Raw genomic sequence first — 20,272 nt, 5'->3', positions numbered from 1 at the left:
TAAATGGTATTATAATAACTTTGGTTGTTAACTGTGATTTATGCTAACAAAAAATCCTCAATGCTTCCCTATTGAGAATTGTATGAGGCTGTGTTTATTATACAAAGCATTTAGTGTATATTTAAATCTTCAAAATTAATTTGTATTTTTTAGCATACAGGAATTCTTGGAGAATGTTACTAAACAACCTTATGGGATGGTGGACTGTATTCTTGATGCTTTTAGTGATGGAGAATATTCCAGAACAGAAAGAGAGCAGAATAAGGTAACTACAACTTGTGACAATTTATGAATGCAAGTCAAGTATCCTATATGCGTTTAGTATAATAGCAAAGTGTGGTGTATTGTGGCCAAAATGTATTTTCATGCAGGTGTTCTTATTTGAGGATCGCCTTTTAACACTGTGTTTATACTATAAAGTAGGTACTCCAATCTGTGTGAGTACCACTCTACCTCTATAAAGAAGTGCAAGTGCTACTTTACCACTTCAGCTGTGGAAGGTTTTACCCCCTTCATGACTAGGCTGTTGCTATTCGGCACTGCTGTACCTAAACAAAATTTATATAATTTTTTTTCACACAATCAGAGGTTTCTTTTCGTAGTATTTTATCACCCTTGGGTTTTATATTATATAAATGAAAAAAACAATTTTTGAAGAAGAAAAACTTTTTTTTTTCAAAATGTATTCTGCTACATGTCTGCTAAAAATAAAATTCCAATAAGTGTATATTGAATGGTTTGCATGACTGGTATAGTGTTTACAAACTATGAAATATAGAGTTACATAGTTAGTCTGGCTGAAAAAAGACAATAGTCCATCCAGTTCAACCATAGAAAAAAGTTATAATCCTACACCCACAGTTAATCCAGAGGAAAGCAAAATAACCCCAGCAAAGCACGATCCAATTTTCTCCTGCTGGGAAAAAAAATCCTTCCTGCTAACCCGAGAGGCAATCCGATATTCCCTGGATCAACTTTTACCTATAAATGTTAGTATCCAGTTATATTCTTTGTATCTAAGAAATAATCCAGGCCTTTTTTGAAGCAATCCACTGAGCTGGCTGGAACCAGCTCTTGAGGGAGTATATTCCACATTTTCACAGCTCTCACTGTGAAGAAACCTTTCCGTGTTTTGGAGAATAAATTTATTTTCCTCCACACATAAAGAGTGCCCCCTTGTCCTCTGTGATGACCTCAGGGTGAATAGCTCTACACAGAGTTCACTATATGAACCATTGATGTATTTATACATGTTGATCATATCCCCCCTTAATCTCCTCTTCTCAAGAGAGAATACATTCAGTTCCTCTAATCTTTCCTCATAGCTGATTTCCTCCACGCCTCTTATCAGTTTGGTTGCCCTTCTCTGTACATTCTCATGTTCCTCAATGTTCTTTTTGTGAATTGGTGCCCAAAACTGATCTGCATATTCCAGATGAGGTCTTACTAACGATTTGTACAGGGGTAATATGATATCTTTCTCTGGAGTCTATACCTCTTTTAATACAAGAGAGGATTTTGCTCGCTTTAGAAACGCAGCTTGGCATTGCATGCCATTATTAAGCTTGTGATCTACCAGAACCTCCAGATCCTTCTCCACCATTGATTCTCCAAGTTGTACCCCCCTAGTATATATGATGCATGCATATTCTTCACCCCAGGTGCATAACCTTACATTTATCAACATTAAACCTCATTTGCCACATAGTTGCCCAATTATACAGTGCATTGAGGTCGGCTTGTAAATTGAAGACATCCTGTAAGGACGTTATTCCACTGCACAGCTTGGTGTCATCTGCAAAGACTGAAATGGTATTTTTAATCCCAGACCCTATATCGTTTATAAATATATTAAAAAGTAAGGGTCCCAACACTGAACCTTGGGGTACACCACTGATGACCCCAGACCATTCAGAATATGAATCATTAACCACTACTCTTTAAATACGATCTTTTAGCCAGTTTTCTATCCATTTACATACGGATTTATCCAAGCCTGTAGACTTTACCTTACACATTAGCTGGTGTCTAAGGAGCAAGTGGAAGGTCAACATAGTCATATATACCAATTTGTGTAAAGACATATGAGTATACATAACCATAACTCTCAGGCAGGAGGAGCAGAGAAGTGGAAAGCATAAGGAAAGGAAGTTCAGATGCAAACCTCATCAGTGATTTACGCCCACCATATGTTATTAAGTAGTATAGCTTTGAATAGAATTGATAGCTTGACTATCAAATCTAGAGTCCCGTAGGAAAAATTGTTGATCAGGCGTGGAGAATGTTCTGGTAATATAAAGGTGCCATTTGCGAATGTAAGAGTCAGCTCTACGAGTGCTAGATGATGATATTAGATCGAGTCTGTCCGCACGAAAAAGGTAATTAAGATCCTGTTTTATGTCCAATTATGGATGGTGGTGAATTTGAGACCCATTTCTTTAAGATGGCTATTCTCGCAACCAACAGACAGGTAGTCAACCATGGTTTGTTTTTTCGGAGAGATGAGATCTGTGTAGGAGAGGTGCCAGAAGAAGTTTGTTCCAAATTGTCAAAGAGGAGATGCAGTGGGTTTTTAGTCATTTGGACATTGGTAATGAATGCCGCAAAGCAGTTTACTTGGTCCCAAAAGTTGGATATGGGAGGGCAGAGCCAGAATCTGTGCTGTAATAATGGTAAATAGCATCCGCAGAGCGGGCAGAGGGATATAGATGGGTTGAGTTTTGAATAGGCACAGGGCATGTAAGCACGATGCATAATCTTGAGCTGTTGTTCACGCCAGAACTCATTTTTAAATGAAAGCACGTGTATAATACAGATTTAATGGAGTATAGATGTTCGATATTTTGTACTTTTGACTTCAGACTAGGGTGTCTATCAGAGATTTGCGAAATCTAGTGGTTTTAACTGGAGCAATTGACTTTACGAAGTTTAGTACTTGTAGAACATATAACTGATGGGAGGGCAGGTTGAAGCTCCGCAAAGTATGATGTAGAGGCTTAGGAGAGCCAGAGGAAGTATCATACAATTGCATTACGTTTACGAGATCATGGGTGACCCAAGTTGCATATGCAGCATATTGTTGCGAGAGAGGAAAAGGATTGTTGTGAATTGGGAGTTACTGGGATACCCATTGGGAGACCCCTAGCTTGCGTCTGACTTCTCTCCATGTTATGAGGGTGTCACGTATAAGTAAATTGTGTTTTAAGTGAGATGTAAGTGAGTTTATATTGGAGATCAATAAGGCAGTTAGGTTGTATGGGTGGACCATAGCTGTTTCAAGTTGATAGTTGGATTACTTGGATGACTGGGTCAACCAGTCTAGGCAGATATGTAGTAGACAGGAGAGGTTCTAGATTCGTATATTGGGTAGCTCGGATCCCCCGTCGCTCCGTGGAAGGAATAGTTTGTGCAGAGCTATGCGAGTGCGTCGGCCTTTCCAAAGGAAATTGGAGATTGCTCTATTTAATTTCGTTATGTCTCCATGTCTAAGCAGGAGTGGAATGGTCTGAAGAGGATATAAATGTTTTGGAAAGCTAACCATCTTAAAGAGGTGGGATCTTCCAAGGAGCGATAAGGGCAGATCTTTCCACATCTCCAATTCCCCTATAATGTTATCTATTGTTGGTGTGAAGTTCAGTGTGTACAATGACGAGGCAAGTTTCCCTATCTTTATGCCTAGATACGTGATGTGGCTTTTGGCAAGTTTAAAAAGCGGGGCCTGGGTCCAAGAGGGGGGACGAACGTGGTATAAAGGGAGTATTTCACTTTTGGAAAAGTTTTTATATGGAGACCCGAGCAATGGCGAAAATCTGAGAATATATCGCGTATAGGTTATGTCGAGGGCCGGATTGGAGGTGAAGATTAATATGTCATTTGTGAACAATGCAATACGCAATTCTTGTTGGCCTATTTGAACTCCATGAAGTTGAGATTTAAATAATAAGAAGCGAGCTAATGGTTCCAGGGCTAGATTAAAAAGTGGATGGGATAGCAGATATCCTTGTCTTGTCCCCTTGTGTAGACGGATAGGGTTGGATGTGCATCCTGCCGCTATCACTTGAGCTGTCGGTGCGGAGTACATCGCTTGGATCGTATGTGTGAAGGGACCTGCAAAGCCAAATTTCTGTAATACTAAGTGAAGCCAGGTGAAGTTGACATTGTCAAATGCCTTTTTGGCATCAAGGGATATGATGGCTAGATCTTGATGTGGGTTGTGCTTAGCATGGTTTAAAACTGTTAGGACTTTGCGTATATTGGAGGTGGCCTATTGTTCCTGAATGAATCCCGCTTGGGATAAGTGAGGGTAGAATGGTGGCCAGTCTGTTTGCTTTTATTTTAGATAATATTTTTGCATCTAGATTCAAGAGGGAGATCTGCCAATAAGAGCCTGGACCAGTGGGATCTTTGCCTTTTTTTTCTATCAATTTGATATGGGCTTGAAAGCCTGGCGGAATGTAATCGCCTCCTTCTTGAATTTTGTGGAATACTGATTGTAAGGTCGGGGTAAGAATTTTGGCCGTAAGCTTGTAGCACTCTGCAGTGTAACCATCAGGGCCAAGGGCTTTGTTATTTACTAAGGATTGGATTGCTGAGGAGATATCCGTCTGTGTTATTGGGGAGTTGAGGAATTGTAGTGCATTGGGATCTATTTGTGGAAGGGTAATTTGTTCCAAAAATGAGTTGGCTTGTGTAATGTTTATTGGGTCTGGGCTGTATAGGTGAGCAAAGAATTGTTCCAGAATGGATATAATTCCTTCTGGTGTGTTTTTAAGGGAGCCCTGAGAGTCCCTCAGAGCTTTAAATTGGGTGGGAGTGAAGGGTTTTCGGCATAGACGGGCCAAGAGTTTGCCCGGTTTGTTGCCATATTTATGGTATTGGAGGTCGAGGTAGGATTGAGGTATAGATTCCTGGGCTTACGCCCAGGTGTCGAAGTGGTGCTTTGCTTCTAGCCATGATTTCCTATTTATGTAAGAATTTGATTCTGTCAAATTACTCTGAGCCTGTCTTAAATGTTCTCTAGCTTCTTTAAATTTGTCAAGGAGTGTTTTTTTTTTTTTTTTTTTTGGTGAAGGTATAAGCGATTATTCTGCCTCTTGGTACTGCTTTGCTTGTTTCCCAAAAAAGATTTGGGTTAGATTGGTGGGCCCTTATTGGTGATCAGAAAGTCTGACCAGGTTGTAGCTAATATCTGAAATAGCTCTTAATTGTCTGCCAAGTAGGATGGGAAGCACCATATTCTAGGAGGGCGAGTTGCGTTTAAATGGTTTAGTTCTATGGAGATCGGGGTGTGATCAGAAATAGTCATGTATGGTGGATTCTGTAATGTGATGTAACATTATCGAATTGCAGAAGAAATAATCGATTCTGGACAGTGTGTGATGGACATGAGAGTAAAAAGGTGTAATCTTTACCATCTGGGTGAGATAAACTCCAGATGTCTGTTGTAATGCTTCCACAAAGTTGGATAACATCGTGGAAGCAGGGGGTGAGGAAGTGGGAGGCGGCCGGTGTCGTTCGTTGCTTTTAGATGTATCTTCCTGCCAGTACATGTAAGAATTAGTCGCCTCCTACAATGAGAGAATCGATATTCTTGAGGACATCTCTTGGAAAAATTGTTTAGTTGGTGAATTGGGAGCATATATGTTAGATAGGACTAGATCATTAGTACCTAGTTTGATGTGGATGGCAGCAAAACTCCCTTCAACGTTCGTTTCAGTGGAAAAGATTCCAGGGGTAAGTCGTTTGTGTATGAGTACTCCTGCTTTGTTGTTAGGCGATGAGGACCCATAACTTTTTCATACGGGCAAAATCTGACTGAGTCAGATGGGTATCTTGAAGTAATGCTATGTCTGCTTTTAGTCGCTTGAGATGGCGTAGTATAGCCATGAGTTTATGGGGTGATCTTAGGCCTTTGACATTCCTTGAAATTATGCGGGTCATTTTAATGTAGGTGTTTGGATGTGTATAAGGGTATAATGAACATAAGTATGTGTTAAAATTCTTCCTGTCTTGACTCTAGCTGTCGGTATGGACTGGGTAAGATGAGGTTCCTGGGGCGGATGAAGTTCTCCGGGGAAGTATAATTGAATAGAAAAGTAAAGAAGTAGAGAAAGAAGCACAGTAGATGCCCAACAGGGGCCTGGCAGGTGATCAAAATATACATCAAACCAAAGTATTCTTCTGGACTTCACATTTTTCCTGGTACTACAACCAGTGTAACCGGAGAAGTCAAGATGTGATCCCACGGCGGGAATATGTTAGTATTATGGACGAGGTCCTCCCCTCGTGTAAGTATGGTAATTTAGGGAGGGATCTAGAAATCCCAAATTTCAGGGGTGGTACAATGGTCGGCGCATGGATGATCGTGCAGATAATGGAAACAATACAGAAACTGTACTGGGTCTATATGACCCAGTAGAACAAACTATAGAGTACATAACATATCAACAGGTGGTGGTAATGTGACCCTTGACGCCAGACAGATAGCGTTGGATGTCTCGTGGAAATTGTATAAAGGTTTAAGGCAAAGCGGGTTGGATGTCTCTGAACAGTGACCTAGGTGATGAGGCGGAGGCCCAATCATGGCGGCTTCAGTTTGGCAGAGGAGAGATTGACTCGTTGCCTCTTAGGGGGATCTTTGCGGGGACTGCGCTGGTCCCTGGGACCTGAATCTCGACTACGGGGTTCGACACAGCATTGGATTCATTTAGGTGGGTCTGTATAAACTGTAAGGCTTCCTCCGGGTGATTGAAGGTTTTTGATCCTCCTGTAGGAGTGGTAAACCGAAGTGTGGCCGGATAGGCAAGGGTAAATTTTACCCCTTTTTGGTATAGTGAGGCACAGATTTGCTGGAAGGCTTTTAGTTTGCGTGACACTTCTTGTGAGTAATCCGCAAATAAGAGCAGTTTATGCCAGGGGTGGGCAAACTTTTTGACTTGAGGGCCGCAATGGGTTCATATATTGGACCCGGGGGCCGGACCAAGAGTAGATGAATGATGTGTATGTGTCATCCATAGTAAGTATAGTAATATTCCCCCATAGTAAGCATAGTAATTAATCCCCCATATAGTAATTCATCCCCCATATAGTAATTCATCCCCCATATAGTAATTCATCCCCCATATAGTAATTCATCCCCCATAGTAATTCATCCCCCATAGTAATTCATCCCCCATATAGTAATTCATCCCCCATATAGTAATTCATCCCCCATATAGTAATTCATCCCCCATATAGTAATTCATCCCCCATAGTAATTCATCCCCCATAGTAATTCATCCCCCATAGTAATTCATCCCCCATAGTAATTCACCCCCCATATAGTAATTCATCCCCCATATAGTAATTCATCCCCCATATAGTAATTCATCCCCCCTATAGTAATTCATCCCCCATAGTAATCTCTCCCCCCTATAGTAATTCATCCCCCCTATAGTAATTCATCCCCCCTATAGTAATTCATCCCCCCTATAGTAATTCATCCCCCATATTAATTCATCCCCCCCTATAGTAATTCATCCCCCATATTAAGTCCCCAAGTCCCCCCTGTGTCAATTCACTTACCTTTGCTCTGCGCGTTCCTCTCGCCGTGTTCCCGCGCCGTTCTGGTGTAGCATGAAAATCTGTCTCCTATGAGGATCTGTCCCCCTCGACGTATCTGCGCATGTGCCAGTTTCAGGCATTAGCAGCCGATCGGCGATCTCCGGCACATGCGCAGATACGTCGAGGGGATCAGATCCTCATATGAGACAGATTTTCATGCTACACGGCGGACTGTGAGAGGAGCCTAGCGGGAGCCTAGCTCCGCGGGCCGGATTAAAAGGTCCGCCGGGCCGCATACGGCCCGCGGGCCGTAGTTTGCCCATTGCTGGTTTATGCCCATCTATTTGTAGAGAACGGGAGTTGGGGAATGAGCTAAGGATAGCCACTCTATCAGCATTGTTGAGGTATTTGGCAATCACAGACCGTGGCGTGCGTCTGTCGTTAGATGGTGCCCCTAGGTGGTGTGCTCTTTCTACTTGGCACAGTGAGGGTAGGCCCAGGGCCGCAGGGATGCGTGTAGTGCATAGCTGTAGGAGGGCACCTGTGTTGTAAGTTTCAGGGAGGCCCACAATGCGCAAGTTGTTTGTGCCTGAACGATTTTCCAAATCGTCTAGTTTTTCCAAGATAATTTGTTGCGTGCGTGAAATTTGATGTGTCCCCGCTTGTACAGAGTGGACTTCATCTTCCAAATCTGAAAGTCGCTCTTCCATTTCAGATAAGCGCTTAGCGTGGTCGCCTAAATCTTTTCTAAGTTGCTCTATGCCCGTTGATACTGCTCTGGCCACAGCTAAAGTAATAGTAGATGAGAGTAATGTAGCAACAGCCTGTGCTATTTTCTCATCGATCTGCTGGAAAATGAGTGTCAGGTTGTGCCGAGACTGCTGCAGTCTGTGTCTTTGTCATACCTGTTTCCATGCGGCATCCCTCAGGCCGTGTAGCGGGAACGGAGCCGGGAGGAACCGACAACAGGTACAGGTCCATGTGGGGGGGCTGCCAGAATGCAGGGGGAGCACTTGAGTGGCTCGTGGCAGGTGTCGCCAGAGCAGGGAGCCGATATTGTAAGCGGTTGGAGCCAGAGCCGCGGGTCCCATATCTGCTACATGCGACGCCGGAACCGGAAGTTATTTTTATAAATGTGTTCTAGGCTTTAAGGTCATTTTTTTTTTATAAGATCATTTAGTTGATTTATTATCTTTCAAGGAGTATGTATTGTGGTTTTCTTTCTTGTCCATTGAGGGACACAGGAAGTCGTATAGTGTTGGATTATACCACCAGCTACAAGAGGACTGGAAGCTGGAAAACACTGATGCTGTGTCCTTCCACAATGAACCTGCCTCAATGGAGCTGCAATCTTCTGTCATGCCAAACTAAAAGACTATTGTGGCTATTATCGATGTTGACGTGCACACAAAGCTAGAAAATAAGCCAATAGCTTCTACTCACACTGTCCCCACTCTTGGAACCTGAAGGGCTGAAAGCCCTCTCTCTGTTTTCCTTGGTTCCTACCTGTGATCTGTGTTCCTAATCTGTCAAACTTTGGTTATCTCAGCACTTTGCCCTATTGCATGTATGGGTTTATGGAGGTCTCCAATCTCATTTTTTGTAGGAGTCTCCTGTGAGTAAGCATGTGGAGAACACTTTGGCTAAAATGTTGGACTGCAGAGCCTGTGTCTTAAAGTTATTGATCTATATGGTCTTTGATGGGCAATGCCTCTTCAGGGCTGCCCACAATTATTTGGCTTCCAAAGGCCCAGTCCAGGAAAGCTCACTCTAAGAGAGGCCAAGAAAAGTCCTTTTTGTTACTCTACGGCCTCCCAAGTCAATGTTTTTCTCTCTGAGCATTCCCATTGTGGGATATCTAGACGGCCTGCTAAGGGAACAGTCTGCGTAGGTTCTGGTGGACAACATAGCCCTGATCGACCAGACTGCATAAGTGTGGTTGGATCCTAAGCCTCTGTAACTCAGGCATCAAAGGAATACCATCTTCCAGTCAACATTATGGAACTTTGGGCAATCTGGTTGTCCCTGTAATGCTGGACCTTCCAGCTGCAGAGTCTTCCGATCCAGAATCATCCATAGCCACAGTAGAGCAGATCCCGTCCTGGGCAGAATTCTCATTTCAGCCTAATCTGCCCAAGGAGTGGATGGTAGGCAGGCAGACTTCTCAATCCGCAGTGCCTGGACACTGGAGTGGCCCCTACACCCAGTGTTCAGGACCTGTGACACATATGGATGAGGTTAGATATGGACCTTTTTTAGGTTTATCAAACTATATAGGTTTGTCCAGGCAGATGCAATACTCTGACAAGATTTCTGGCAGATGCTCCATGGGCTTTTAATATCATCTGATATTTTTTACTTAGTAGTTTGTATGGCCCCACGTGCCATTTTTTACTTCGGAGTACCATTTTGAGTTGTTGCAATGAAATTTCAGCAAAATGGAATAGCCTACTGCATAATTTTTTTTTTTCACTTTGATTTTTGGGGTGTCTTTGAATTCAGTTCTCTGTTGGTTGATAATTTTCATTTCCATCAAACGTTGGGGCATCCTTTTGTTCATAACACATTACCCAGTCCATATCAGTATAGATATCCAGCATGAAATTTTTTTTTCATTGACATCTGATATGTTTTCAAAGTGTTCCTTCAATTGAGGTGTGTTTTGTGTAATCTTTTTTTTTTTTTTTTGTGAGAACTTGCATCAAGGGTAGAGCTTTAACCACCTCCCGCCCGCCATATAGTAATATGACGGGCGCAAGGTGGTTCTCTCGTTCTGGGAGGACGTCATATGACACAGCGGATCACCGATCACGGAAAGAGCCGAAGATGTCAACTCGGTCATGTGATCAGCTGTGTCCAATCACAGCTGATCACATGTAAACAGGGAAATGCCGGTTATCTGCATTTCTCTCCTCTTGAGCTGTCACGCTGACAGCTCGAGAGGAGAGGAGAGCCGGTAATCGGCTTTCCACAGAGGGGACATGTACACTGATCATCAGGGCACTGATGATCAGTGTGCCCTGATGATCAGTGTAGCCCCAGCAGTGCCACCTGTCAGTGTCCATCAGTGCCTCGTGCAACATATCAGTGCCACATATCATCTGAGCAGCCTTTCAGTGTCGCCTATCAGTGCTGCCAATCAGTGCCGCCTATTGGTGCCAGTCAGTGCCACCTATCAGTGCCATGTATCAGTGATGCCTGTCAATACACATCAGTGCCACCTACCAGTGCCTCCTCATCAGTGCCCATCAGTGCACCATCATTAGCGCACATCAGTGAAGGAGAAAAAACACTTATTTTACACAATTTTATAACAAAAACTAAGAAAAAACTTTTTGTTTTCAAAATTTTCAGTGGTTTTTGGTTTGTTTAAGAAAAAAAAACCCAGAGGTGATTAAACAGCACCAAAATAAAGCTGTCTGTCACAAAAAAATTATAAAAATGTCATATGGGTACAGTGTTTTACCGCGCAATTGTCATTCAAAGTGCGACAGCGCTGAAAGCTGGAAATTGGCCTGGGCAGAAAGGGGGTATAAGTGCCCTGTAGGCTAGTGGTTAAAGTACACCGCCACTCGCTTTCTTGTTTTTAAGGGCCGTTTTTGCCAAATTTTATTTAAAAGAAAGTTCCATAAATGCAACACATGATTTCCCTCACAGGGGTGTTCAGCATTTCTCTCTTCCAAACGCAGACTTTTAGCCTCCTGGCTTATACATACAATCCTGCTTCTGGCCTTCCACTTCAGAACGCAAATGTCTCCTGCAGACTCTTTTCTAAATGGCTCTTTCAGGTACACAGCTAGCAGCCCCTTGCTGCTCTGGCTCCCACCTCTCCTAGGTGGAGCCCTACTGACTCCTGGGCAACGACCTCCTGTCTTTCGAAGTGGAGCCCAGAGTCTTGGTTGGGCCTCTACAAAAAAGCCTGCACACACCTGTGTAATCAGTGTGCTGGCTGTTCACAAACCCTGGACCCAGGAATACAGATTTTAGAAAACCATGAGAAAATTGATAATGGAAACAAAGAAAACCTTTTTTTTATTTTTATTTTTTTGTGTTCAGTGGAAAAAATAAAAACCCCTGTGGCAATTAAATACCAACAAAAGAAAGCTCTATGTGTGTGAAAAAAATTTCATATGGGTACAATGTTGCATGCCCACGCAATTGTCATTCAAAGTGCGACAGTGTTGAAAGCTTAAAATTGGCCTGGGCAGGAAGGGGGTATAAGTGCCCGGTAGGCAAGTGGGTATTTGAATGAATCATCCCTGCAGTAAGCTATATATCTGTCATTTTCCAACTGTCATTTTCCAACTGCCATTTTCCAACTGTCAAAAATAACTGCCATTTTCCAACTGCCATTTTCCAACTGTCAAAAATAACTGCCATTTTCCAACTGTCATTTTCCAACTGTCAAAAATAACTGTCATTTTCCAACTGTCATTTTCCAACTGTCATTTTCCAACTGTCATTTTCCAACTGTCATTTTCCAACTGTCATTTTCCAACTGTCATTTTCCAACTGTCATTTTCCAACTGTCATTTTCCAACTGTCATTTTCCAACTGTCATTTTCCAACTGTCAAAAATAACTGTCAAAAATAACTGTCAAAAATAACTGTCAAAAATAACTGTCAAAAATAACTGTCAAAAATAACTGTCAAAAATAACTGTCATTTTCCAACTGTCATTTTCCAACTTCCATTTTCCAACTGTCATTTTCCAACTGTCATTTTCCAACTGTCATTTTCCAACTGTCAAAAATAACTGTCATTTTCCAACTGTCATTTTCCAACTGTCATTTTCCAACTGTCATTTTCCAACTGTCATTTTCCAACTGTCAATTTCCAACTGTCATTTTCCAACTGTCATTTTCCAACTGTCATTTTCCAACTGTCATTTTCCAACTGTCATTTTCCAACTGTCATTTTCCAACTGTCATTTTCCAACTGTCATTTTCCAACTGTCAAAAATAACTGTCAAAAATAACTGTCATTTTCCAACTGTCATTTTCCAACTGTCATTTTCCAACTGTCAATTTCCAACTGTCAATTTCCAACTGTCATTTTCCAACTGTCATTTTCCAACTGTCATTTTCCAACTGTCATTTTCCAACTGTCATTTTCCAACTGTCATTTTCCAACTGTCATTTTCCAACTGTCATTTTCCAACTGTCAAAAATAACTGTCAAAAATAACTCAAAAATAACTGTCAAAAATAACTGTCATTTTCCAACTGTCATTTTCCAACTGTCATTTTCCAACTGTCATTTTCCAACTGTCATTTTCCAACTGTCATTTTCCAACTGTCATTTTCCAACTGTCAAAAATAACTGTCATTTTCCAACTGTCATTTTCCAACTGTCATTTTCCAACTGTCATTTTCCAACTGTCATTTTCCAACTGTCATTTTCCAACTGTCAATTTCCAACTGTCATTTTCCAACTGTCATTTTCCAACTGTCATTTTCCAACTGTCATTTTCCAACTGTGATTTTCCAACTGTCATTTTCCAACTGTCATTTTCCAACTGTCATTTTCCAACTGTCAAAAATAACTGTCAAAAATAACTGTCAAAAATAACTGTCATTTTCCAACTGTCATTTTCCAACTGTCAAAAATAACTGTCAAAAATAACTGTCAAAAATAACTGTCATTTTCCAACTGTCATTTTCCAACTGTCATTTTCCAACTGTCATTTTCCAACTGTCATTTTCCAACTGTCATTTTCCAACTGTCATTTTCCAACTGTCAAAAATAACTGTCAAAAATAACTGTCATTTTCCAACTGTCATTTTCCAACTGTCATTTTCCAACTGTCATTTTCCAACTGTCATTTTCCAACTGTCAATTTTCCAACTGTCAATTTTCCAACTGTCAATTTTCCAACTGTCATTTTCCAACTGTCATTTTCCAACTGTCATTTTCCAACTGTCATTTTCCAACTGTCATTTTCCAACTGTCAAAAATAACTGTCATTTTCCAACTGTCAATTTCCAACTGTCAATTTCCAACTGTCATTTTCCAACTGTCATTTTCCAACTGTCAAAAATAACTGTCAAAAATAACTGTCAAAAATAACTGTCATTTTCCAACTGTCATTTTCCAACTGTCATTTTCCAACTGTCATTTTCCAACTGTCATTTTCCAACTGTCAAAAATAACTGTCAAAAATAACTCAAAAATAACTGTCAAAAATAACTGTCATTTTCCAACTGTCATTTTCCAACTGTCATTTTCCAACTGTCATTTTCCAACTGTCATTTTCCAACTGTCATTTTCCAACTGTCATTTTCCAACTGTCATTTTCCAACTGTCAAAAATAACTGTCAAAAATAACTGTCAAAAATAACTGTCATTTTCCAACTGTCATTTTCCAACTGTCATTTTCCAACTGTCATTTTCCAACTGTCATTTTCCAACTGTCATTTTCCAACTGTCATTTTCCAACTGTCAATTTCCAACTGTCATTTTCCAACTGTCAAAAATAACTGTCAAAAATAACTGTCAAAAATAACTGTCAAAAATAACTGTCAAAAATAACTGTCAAAAATAACTGTCAAAAATAACTGTCAAAAATAACTGTCATTTTCCAACTGTCATTTTCCAACTGTCAAAAATAACTGTCAAAAATAACTCAAAAATAACTGTCAAAAATAACTGTCATTTTCCAACTGTCATTTTCCAACTGTCATTTTCCAACTGTCAATTTCCAACTGTCATTTTCCAACTGTCAATTTCCAACTGTCAATTTCCAACTGTCATTTTCCAACTGTCAATTTCCAACTGTCAATTTCCAACTGTCATTTTCCAACTGTCATTTTCCAACTGTCAATTTCCAACTGTCAATTTCCAACTGTCATTTTCCAACTGTCAAAAATAACTGTCATTTTCCAACTGTCATTTTCCAACTGTCATTTTCCAACTGTCATTTTCCAACTGTCAATTTCCAACTGTCAATTTCCAACTGTCATTTTCCAACTGTCATTTTCCAACTGTCATTTTCCAACTGTCAAAAATAACTGTCATTTTCCAACTGTCATTTTCCAACTGTCATTTTCCAACTGTCATTTTCCAACTGTCATTTTCCAACTGTCATTTTCCAACTGTCAATTTCCAACTGTCAATTTCCAACTGTCAAAAATAACTGTCATTTTCCAACTGTCAAAAATAACTGTCATTTTCCAACTGTCAAAAATAACTGTCATTTTCCAACTGTCATTTTCCAACTGTCATTTTCCAACTGTCATTTTCCAACTGTCATTTTCCAACTGTCAATTTCCAACTGTCAATTTCCAACTGTCATTTTCCAACTGTCATTTTCCAACTGTCATTTTCCAACTGTCATTTTCCAACTGTCATTTTCCAACTGTCAATTTCCAACTGTCAATTTCCAACTGTCAAAAATAACTGTCATTTTCCAACTGTCAAAAATAACTGTCATTTTCCAACTGTCAAAAATAACTGTCATTTTCCAACTGTCATTTTCCAACTGTCATTTTCCAACTGTCATTTTCCAACTGTCATTTTCCAACTGTCATTTTCCAACTGTCAATTTCCAACTGTCAATTTCCAACTGTCATTTTCCAACTGTCATTTTCCAACTGTCAAAAATAACTGTCATTTTCCAACTGTCATTTTCCAACTGTCATTTTCCAACTGTCATTTTCCAACTGTCATTTTCCAACTGTCATTTTCCAACTGTCATTTTCCAACTGTCAATTTCCAACTGTCATTTTCCAACTGTCATTTTCCAACTGTCAATTTCCAACTGTCAATTTCCAACTGTCATTTTCCAACTGTCATTTTCCAACTGTCAAAAATAACTGTCATTTTCCAACTGTCATTTTCCAACTGTCATTTTCCAACTGTCATTTTCCAACTGTCATTTTCCAACTGTCATTTTCCAACTGTCAAAAATAACTGTCATTTTCCAACTGTCATTTTCCAACTGTCAAAAATAACTCATTTTCCAACTGTCAATTTCCAACTGTCAATTTCCAACTGTCAATTTCCAACTGTCATTTTCCAACTGTCATTTTCCAACTGTCAAAAATAACTGTCATTTTCCAACTGTCATTTTCCAACTGTCATTTTCCAACTGTCATTTTCCAACTGTCATTTTCCAACTGTCATTTTCCAACTGTCATGAAATAACTTGTGTGTGTGTGTATATGTATGTATATATGTGTATGTATGTGTATATATATATATAATTTTTTTTTTATTTTTTGTTGTTAACTGCACTTGTTTTACAGGCAGCATTGAGTGAAACCTCATCGAAGTCAGACTGTGTTGGCACCAGTGACCAGTTTGCAAGTTTAAAATCTGTGGTTGGTCTGGGATTATTTGAAGAGGCCTTTGATTCTGAAGGTGGGAAAACAACTTCATTTCTCCAGCTATGGTTTGACTGTGTGATAATAAGGTGTACAGTGCATGCATCCTGCGCACAGTGGATTCAAGTCAATTTTGTGTCTGTTATGTCTCTGCAACAAGGTTTGCTGCTTTTTTGTGGCTGAATCAATGTTTGAAAGCTGTACTCCAAGCTAGAGCCCAGAATACGCCAGCTGGTATCCTCAGTTGTAGGCAGTAGCTGGTTTTTGAGGCCAAGGTAAAGCTTGTTCTGGCTGAGGGCCATGACTTAGGATAGCTTTCAGAAAAAAAGGGTTTTAACTGGTTGCCGACCAGCGACAGTGTTTTTATTGAGACAGGGCGGCACCGCCCCGCCAATCGCGGAAGCGGCTGTCAATCACCGGTTCCTGGCGATTACCGACCATCACTGACAAGGAGCACGGCTGCAGTGTTTACACTGCAGCTCTGCTATCTGCTATCTGAGCACGCTGATCCTGAGAGAAGAGTTTATCTCTGGGGATCAGCGTGTTCCTGTGAAGTACACACCCCCGCCCCCTAGTAAAACACTCCCCTCACACAGTTAACCCTTTCATTACCTAAAAAAAGTTAACCCCTTCCTCCCCAGTGCCATTAGTACAGTGTCAGTGGGTTTGTTTTTTTTTTGCACTGAACACTGCATTGGTGTCACTGGGGATGTCAGTGACCCCAAGTCAGTTCCCCCCCAGTGTCAAAATGTCCGCCGCAGTCCCGCCATAAGTCGCTGATCGCCGCCATTATGAGTATAATTAAAAAAAAAAATCCCAGTATCTTTCCCGCCATTTCTAGACGCTATAACTTTCACGTAAACCAATTCATTTACACGTATTGGGATTTTTTTTTTTAGCAAAGACATGTCGCAGAATACATTTTGGCAGAAATTTATGACTAAATTAGATTTTTACATTTTTTAACTGGACATGTTTTATAGCAAAAAGTCCAAAATATTGTTTTGTTTTTTTTTTATTTTTATCAAAATTGCCAGCCTTTTTTTTTTTTATAACGCAAAAATTTAAAAACCATACAGGCGATCAAATACCACCGAAAGAAAGCTCAATTTGTGGGAAAAAAAGGATGTAAATTTAATTTGGGTGCAGTGTTGCATGACCGCGCAATTGTCAAAGTAATGCAGCGATGCAACACAAACCACTTCTGTAACCACTTCCTGACCATCCTATAGTAGAAATACTGCTACAGGGCGGCACGGGTGCGCAAAATCACATTATTTATATATATATATATATATATATATATATATATATATATATATATATATATATATATGTAATATATGTGTGTGTATGTATATATATGTATATATATATATATGTAATATATGTGTGTGTATGTATATATATATATATGTGTGTGTGTATGTATGTGTGATTCGCGCTCCCATGGATTTCACGCCCCTACCAGATAGCGTCAGATTGCCCGTCAGTACACCAGTCATCACAATTAACCCCTTGATTGCCAGGAGCACACTCATGCACAATAGACCTCTATTGCTAGGATAGTGTCTGAACGGATCAAAATCTTTGATCAGATCAGCACTATACCAGCGTTCACATTAGTATAGCATCCCCAAAAACGCAGAGTTAGCGGGATCATCCCCAGCACCTGCCAGCACATGCGTTTAGCCCCTACGCTTACCCCCCCTTCTCCCCCAGCAAGTGCAGTGTCAGTAGGTCACTGTCACTTGATACATTGCACACAAAACCGCAGTGTTCGCAGAATCAGGCCTGATCTCTGTTAGCACTTCCCAGTAAATTTTGATGACTCTCATATGCAGCAGAATGCCAGTACTAGTGTCGCTCTACCTTTTGGTGAACTGGCGAGTACCAGCGGTCTAGTACATCCTGGTCTTTCACATACCTCCTTGATTTTTGGAGCTGTTTTTCAGAGAATATCTGTATGCGTTGATTGTGGATCAAATCAATTTATATGCACAACAATTTATCGCCGCCAACCCAAATTCAAACCTTGCCAGACCATTCGCATGGAAACTCATTACGGTTTTCGAATTTAAATTTTTTTTTGGGCCTAACCCTCAACATGGGCATTACTAAAAGAAATGAATTGCAGTTGTATTGGTCCGCAGACCCGATTCATCATATCACCCGTGTTCTCTGCTGCCATGGCAAGGCATAGATATGAGAGTATAATGTGTTTTATGCATTTCAACAACAATACACTGTCATCCTCGGGGTAACCCTGAATTTGACCGGCTCCACAAAATTCAGCTCCTCGCAAATCACCTTAACCAAAAATTTGCAGACGTCTATACTGCCCAGCAAAACATCTGCGTTGATGAGTCCCTGATTAATTTTTCTGGCCGCCTTGCATTCAAACAATTTCTCCCCTGCAAGCGTGACAGATATGGGGTCAAGATGTAGAAGACCTGTGAGAGGGCAACAGGCTATACTTAGAAGTTTCGGATTTACGAGGGAGCCCCCTGGATGCCCAGACTACATGGGGAGCAGTGGCAAGATAGTTTGGGACTTGGTGTCATCCTTTTTCCATATGGACATACGTGGACAATTTTTATTCAAGCGTGCCACTATTTAGACATTTGTTCAATCTTGGATCTGGGGCTTGTGGCAAAGTGTGACCTAATGTGTGGCCACCTATAGAAGTGGGTGGATGCAGGGCGGTATATTCTAATGGTGGGCATACCACACACTTTTTCTGGCAGAGATTTCTTCTCATTTTTTCATTCAGTCCACAGGCTGCATACAAAAAAAAAAAAGAACATAGCATATACACCCAACAAGGATCAGCGTTGTACTGATACATCACTGGACATTGAATGGTTATACCAGGATGATGCCTACAGGTGCAGGCATCATCCTGGTATCGTTTTTTTCAGCCGGCGATCAGCTTTCATGTAAAAGCAATCCTTGTGGCTAATTAGCTGCAGGATTGCTTTTACAAGCAGCGGGAGATGATGCCCCCCCCTCCCCCGCTGCCTTCCACGGCCTTCTCGGGCAGTCTCGTGCCATCGGGGGAACCTGAGCATGCAGCCGATGTTTCTGCCAGCTGATCATAGAGCTGATTGGAGACCAGAGTGGTGCCAATCATCTCTCTAGTCTAAGAATTCGGAAGCTACGAGCATTTCATCACTTCAGTTTTGCAGGATTGGGAAAGCATCTGATCACAACGATTTTGGTTAGATTGGATAATGTAAGGGAAGAGGAGATATCCAGAGTCTGATAGACCCCAGATTTCTCAAAAAAGAATATGACAATGCCCATTGAAGTTATAGGGGATATTTGCATTCCCTGTTTATAGCATTAAAAGTGATCAAAAAAAAAATGAAAGGTACAGTGTAAAAATATTAAAAGAAAATCAAAATAACTAAAAAAAAAAAAACATTGCCCCTCCCATGCGCGCACACCTGTGTGCGCAAGCCTTGAACCTGTGCCGGTATGCAGACAGCGGTTGCACCATGCATGTGAGGTATTGCCGTGAACGTCAGATGAAGGGCAGTAGTTCTAACACTAGACCTCCTCTGTAAATCTAAAATGGTTGCTTTTAAAGCGTTGCCTATAAATATTAAAAATGCTTGCAGTTTGTCGCCATTGCACGGGGCATGCGCAGTTTTAAAGCATGTCATGTTTGGTATCTATTTACTCAGCATACCATTATATTTTATATTTTACCAAATAATTGGCCAATATATTGTGTGTTTGTGCATTAAAAGTAAAAAAAAGTGTTTGTGTTTTTTTTGTTTTTTTTAAATTTGCGTTTAAAAAATCGCTGCGTGAGTACTATGTCCCATAAAAAATTGTAGTACCCACCATTTTATTCACTAGGGTGTCTGCTTTAAAAAAAATATATAATGTTAGGGGGTTTAAATTAATTTCCTAGCAAAAAATACTGATTTTTTTCATGTGAACAAAAAGTGTCAGAAAAGGCTTGGTCTTCAGGTGGTTAGAAGAGTGAGTGATGTGTGGCATAAACTTCTAATGCTGGGCATAAAACGCCCCCACCCACCAAAACTACCCCTTTTTGGAAAGTAGACACCCCAAACTATTTGCTGAGAGGTATGTTGAATCAATAGAAAAATTTATTTTTTTTACCACAAGTTTTTGGAAAATGAAAATGTTGTTTGTTTTTTTTACACAAAATTGTCACTTAAATTATTTACTGCTCACCCATGCCATGGGTATATGTGGAAAAAAAACAAAAACATATTTTTTCTATTCTTTTTTTATATTTCAAAACCTTGTGAGGGGAAAAAAATGAGATCTGTAAAATACTCACCATGCCTCTTTTTAAATTCCTTGGGGTGTCTACTTTCCAGAAAAGGGTCATTTGGGGGGTTTGTTGCTATCCTGGCATGTCAGGGCCTT

At 40.5% G+C, this 20,272-nt stretch overlaps 1 protein-coding gene across 2 annotated transcripts in view; it reads left to right on the top strand.

Annotated features, from left to right (window-relative positions):
- The window catches only part of BRD7 (bromodomain containing 7), a 66,452-nt gene that overhangs the window by 37,016 nt on the left and 9,164 nt on the right, over positions 1–20,272 (top strand). For both annotated transcript variants that reach the window (XM_089689486.1, XM_089689485.1), the window contains exons 13-14: positions 154–265; positions 15,788–15,902. In XM_089689486.1, the coding sequence (XP_089545612.1) occupies positions 154–265; positions 15,788–15,902 (227 nt within the window). The remainder of the gene's footprint in view (positions 1–153; positions 266–15,787; positions 15,903–20,272) is intronic.

The sequence above is a fragment of the Staurois parvus genome, unplaced genomic scaffold, assembly GCF_062004578.1.
Source record: "Staurois parvus isolate SC_StPar_1 unplaced genomic scaffold, SC_StPar_1.0 ptg000476l, whole genome shotgun sequence".
Classification (NCBI taxonomy): domain Eukaryota; kingdom Metazoa; phylum Chordata; class Amphibia; order Anura; family Ranidae; genus Staurois; species Staurois parvus.
This window is presented reverse-complemented; position numbering and strand designations above follow the sequence as displayed.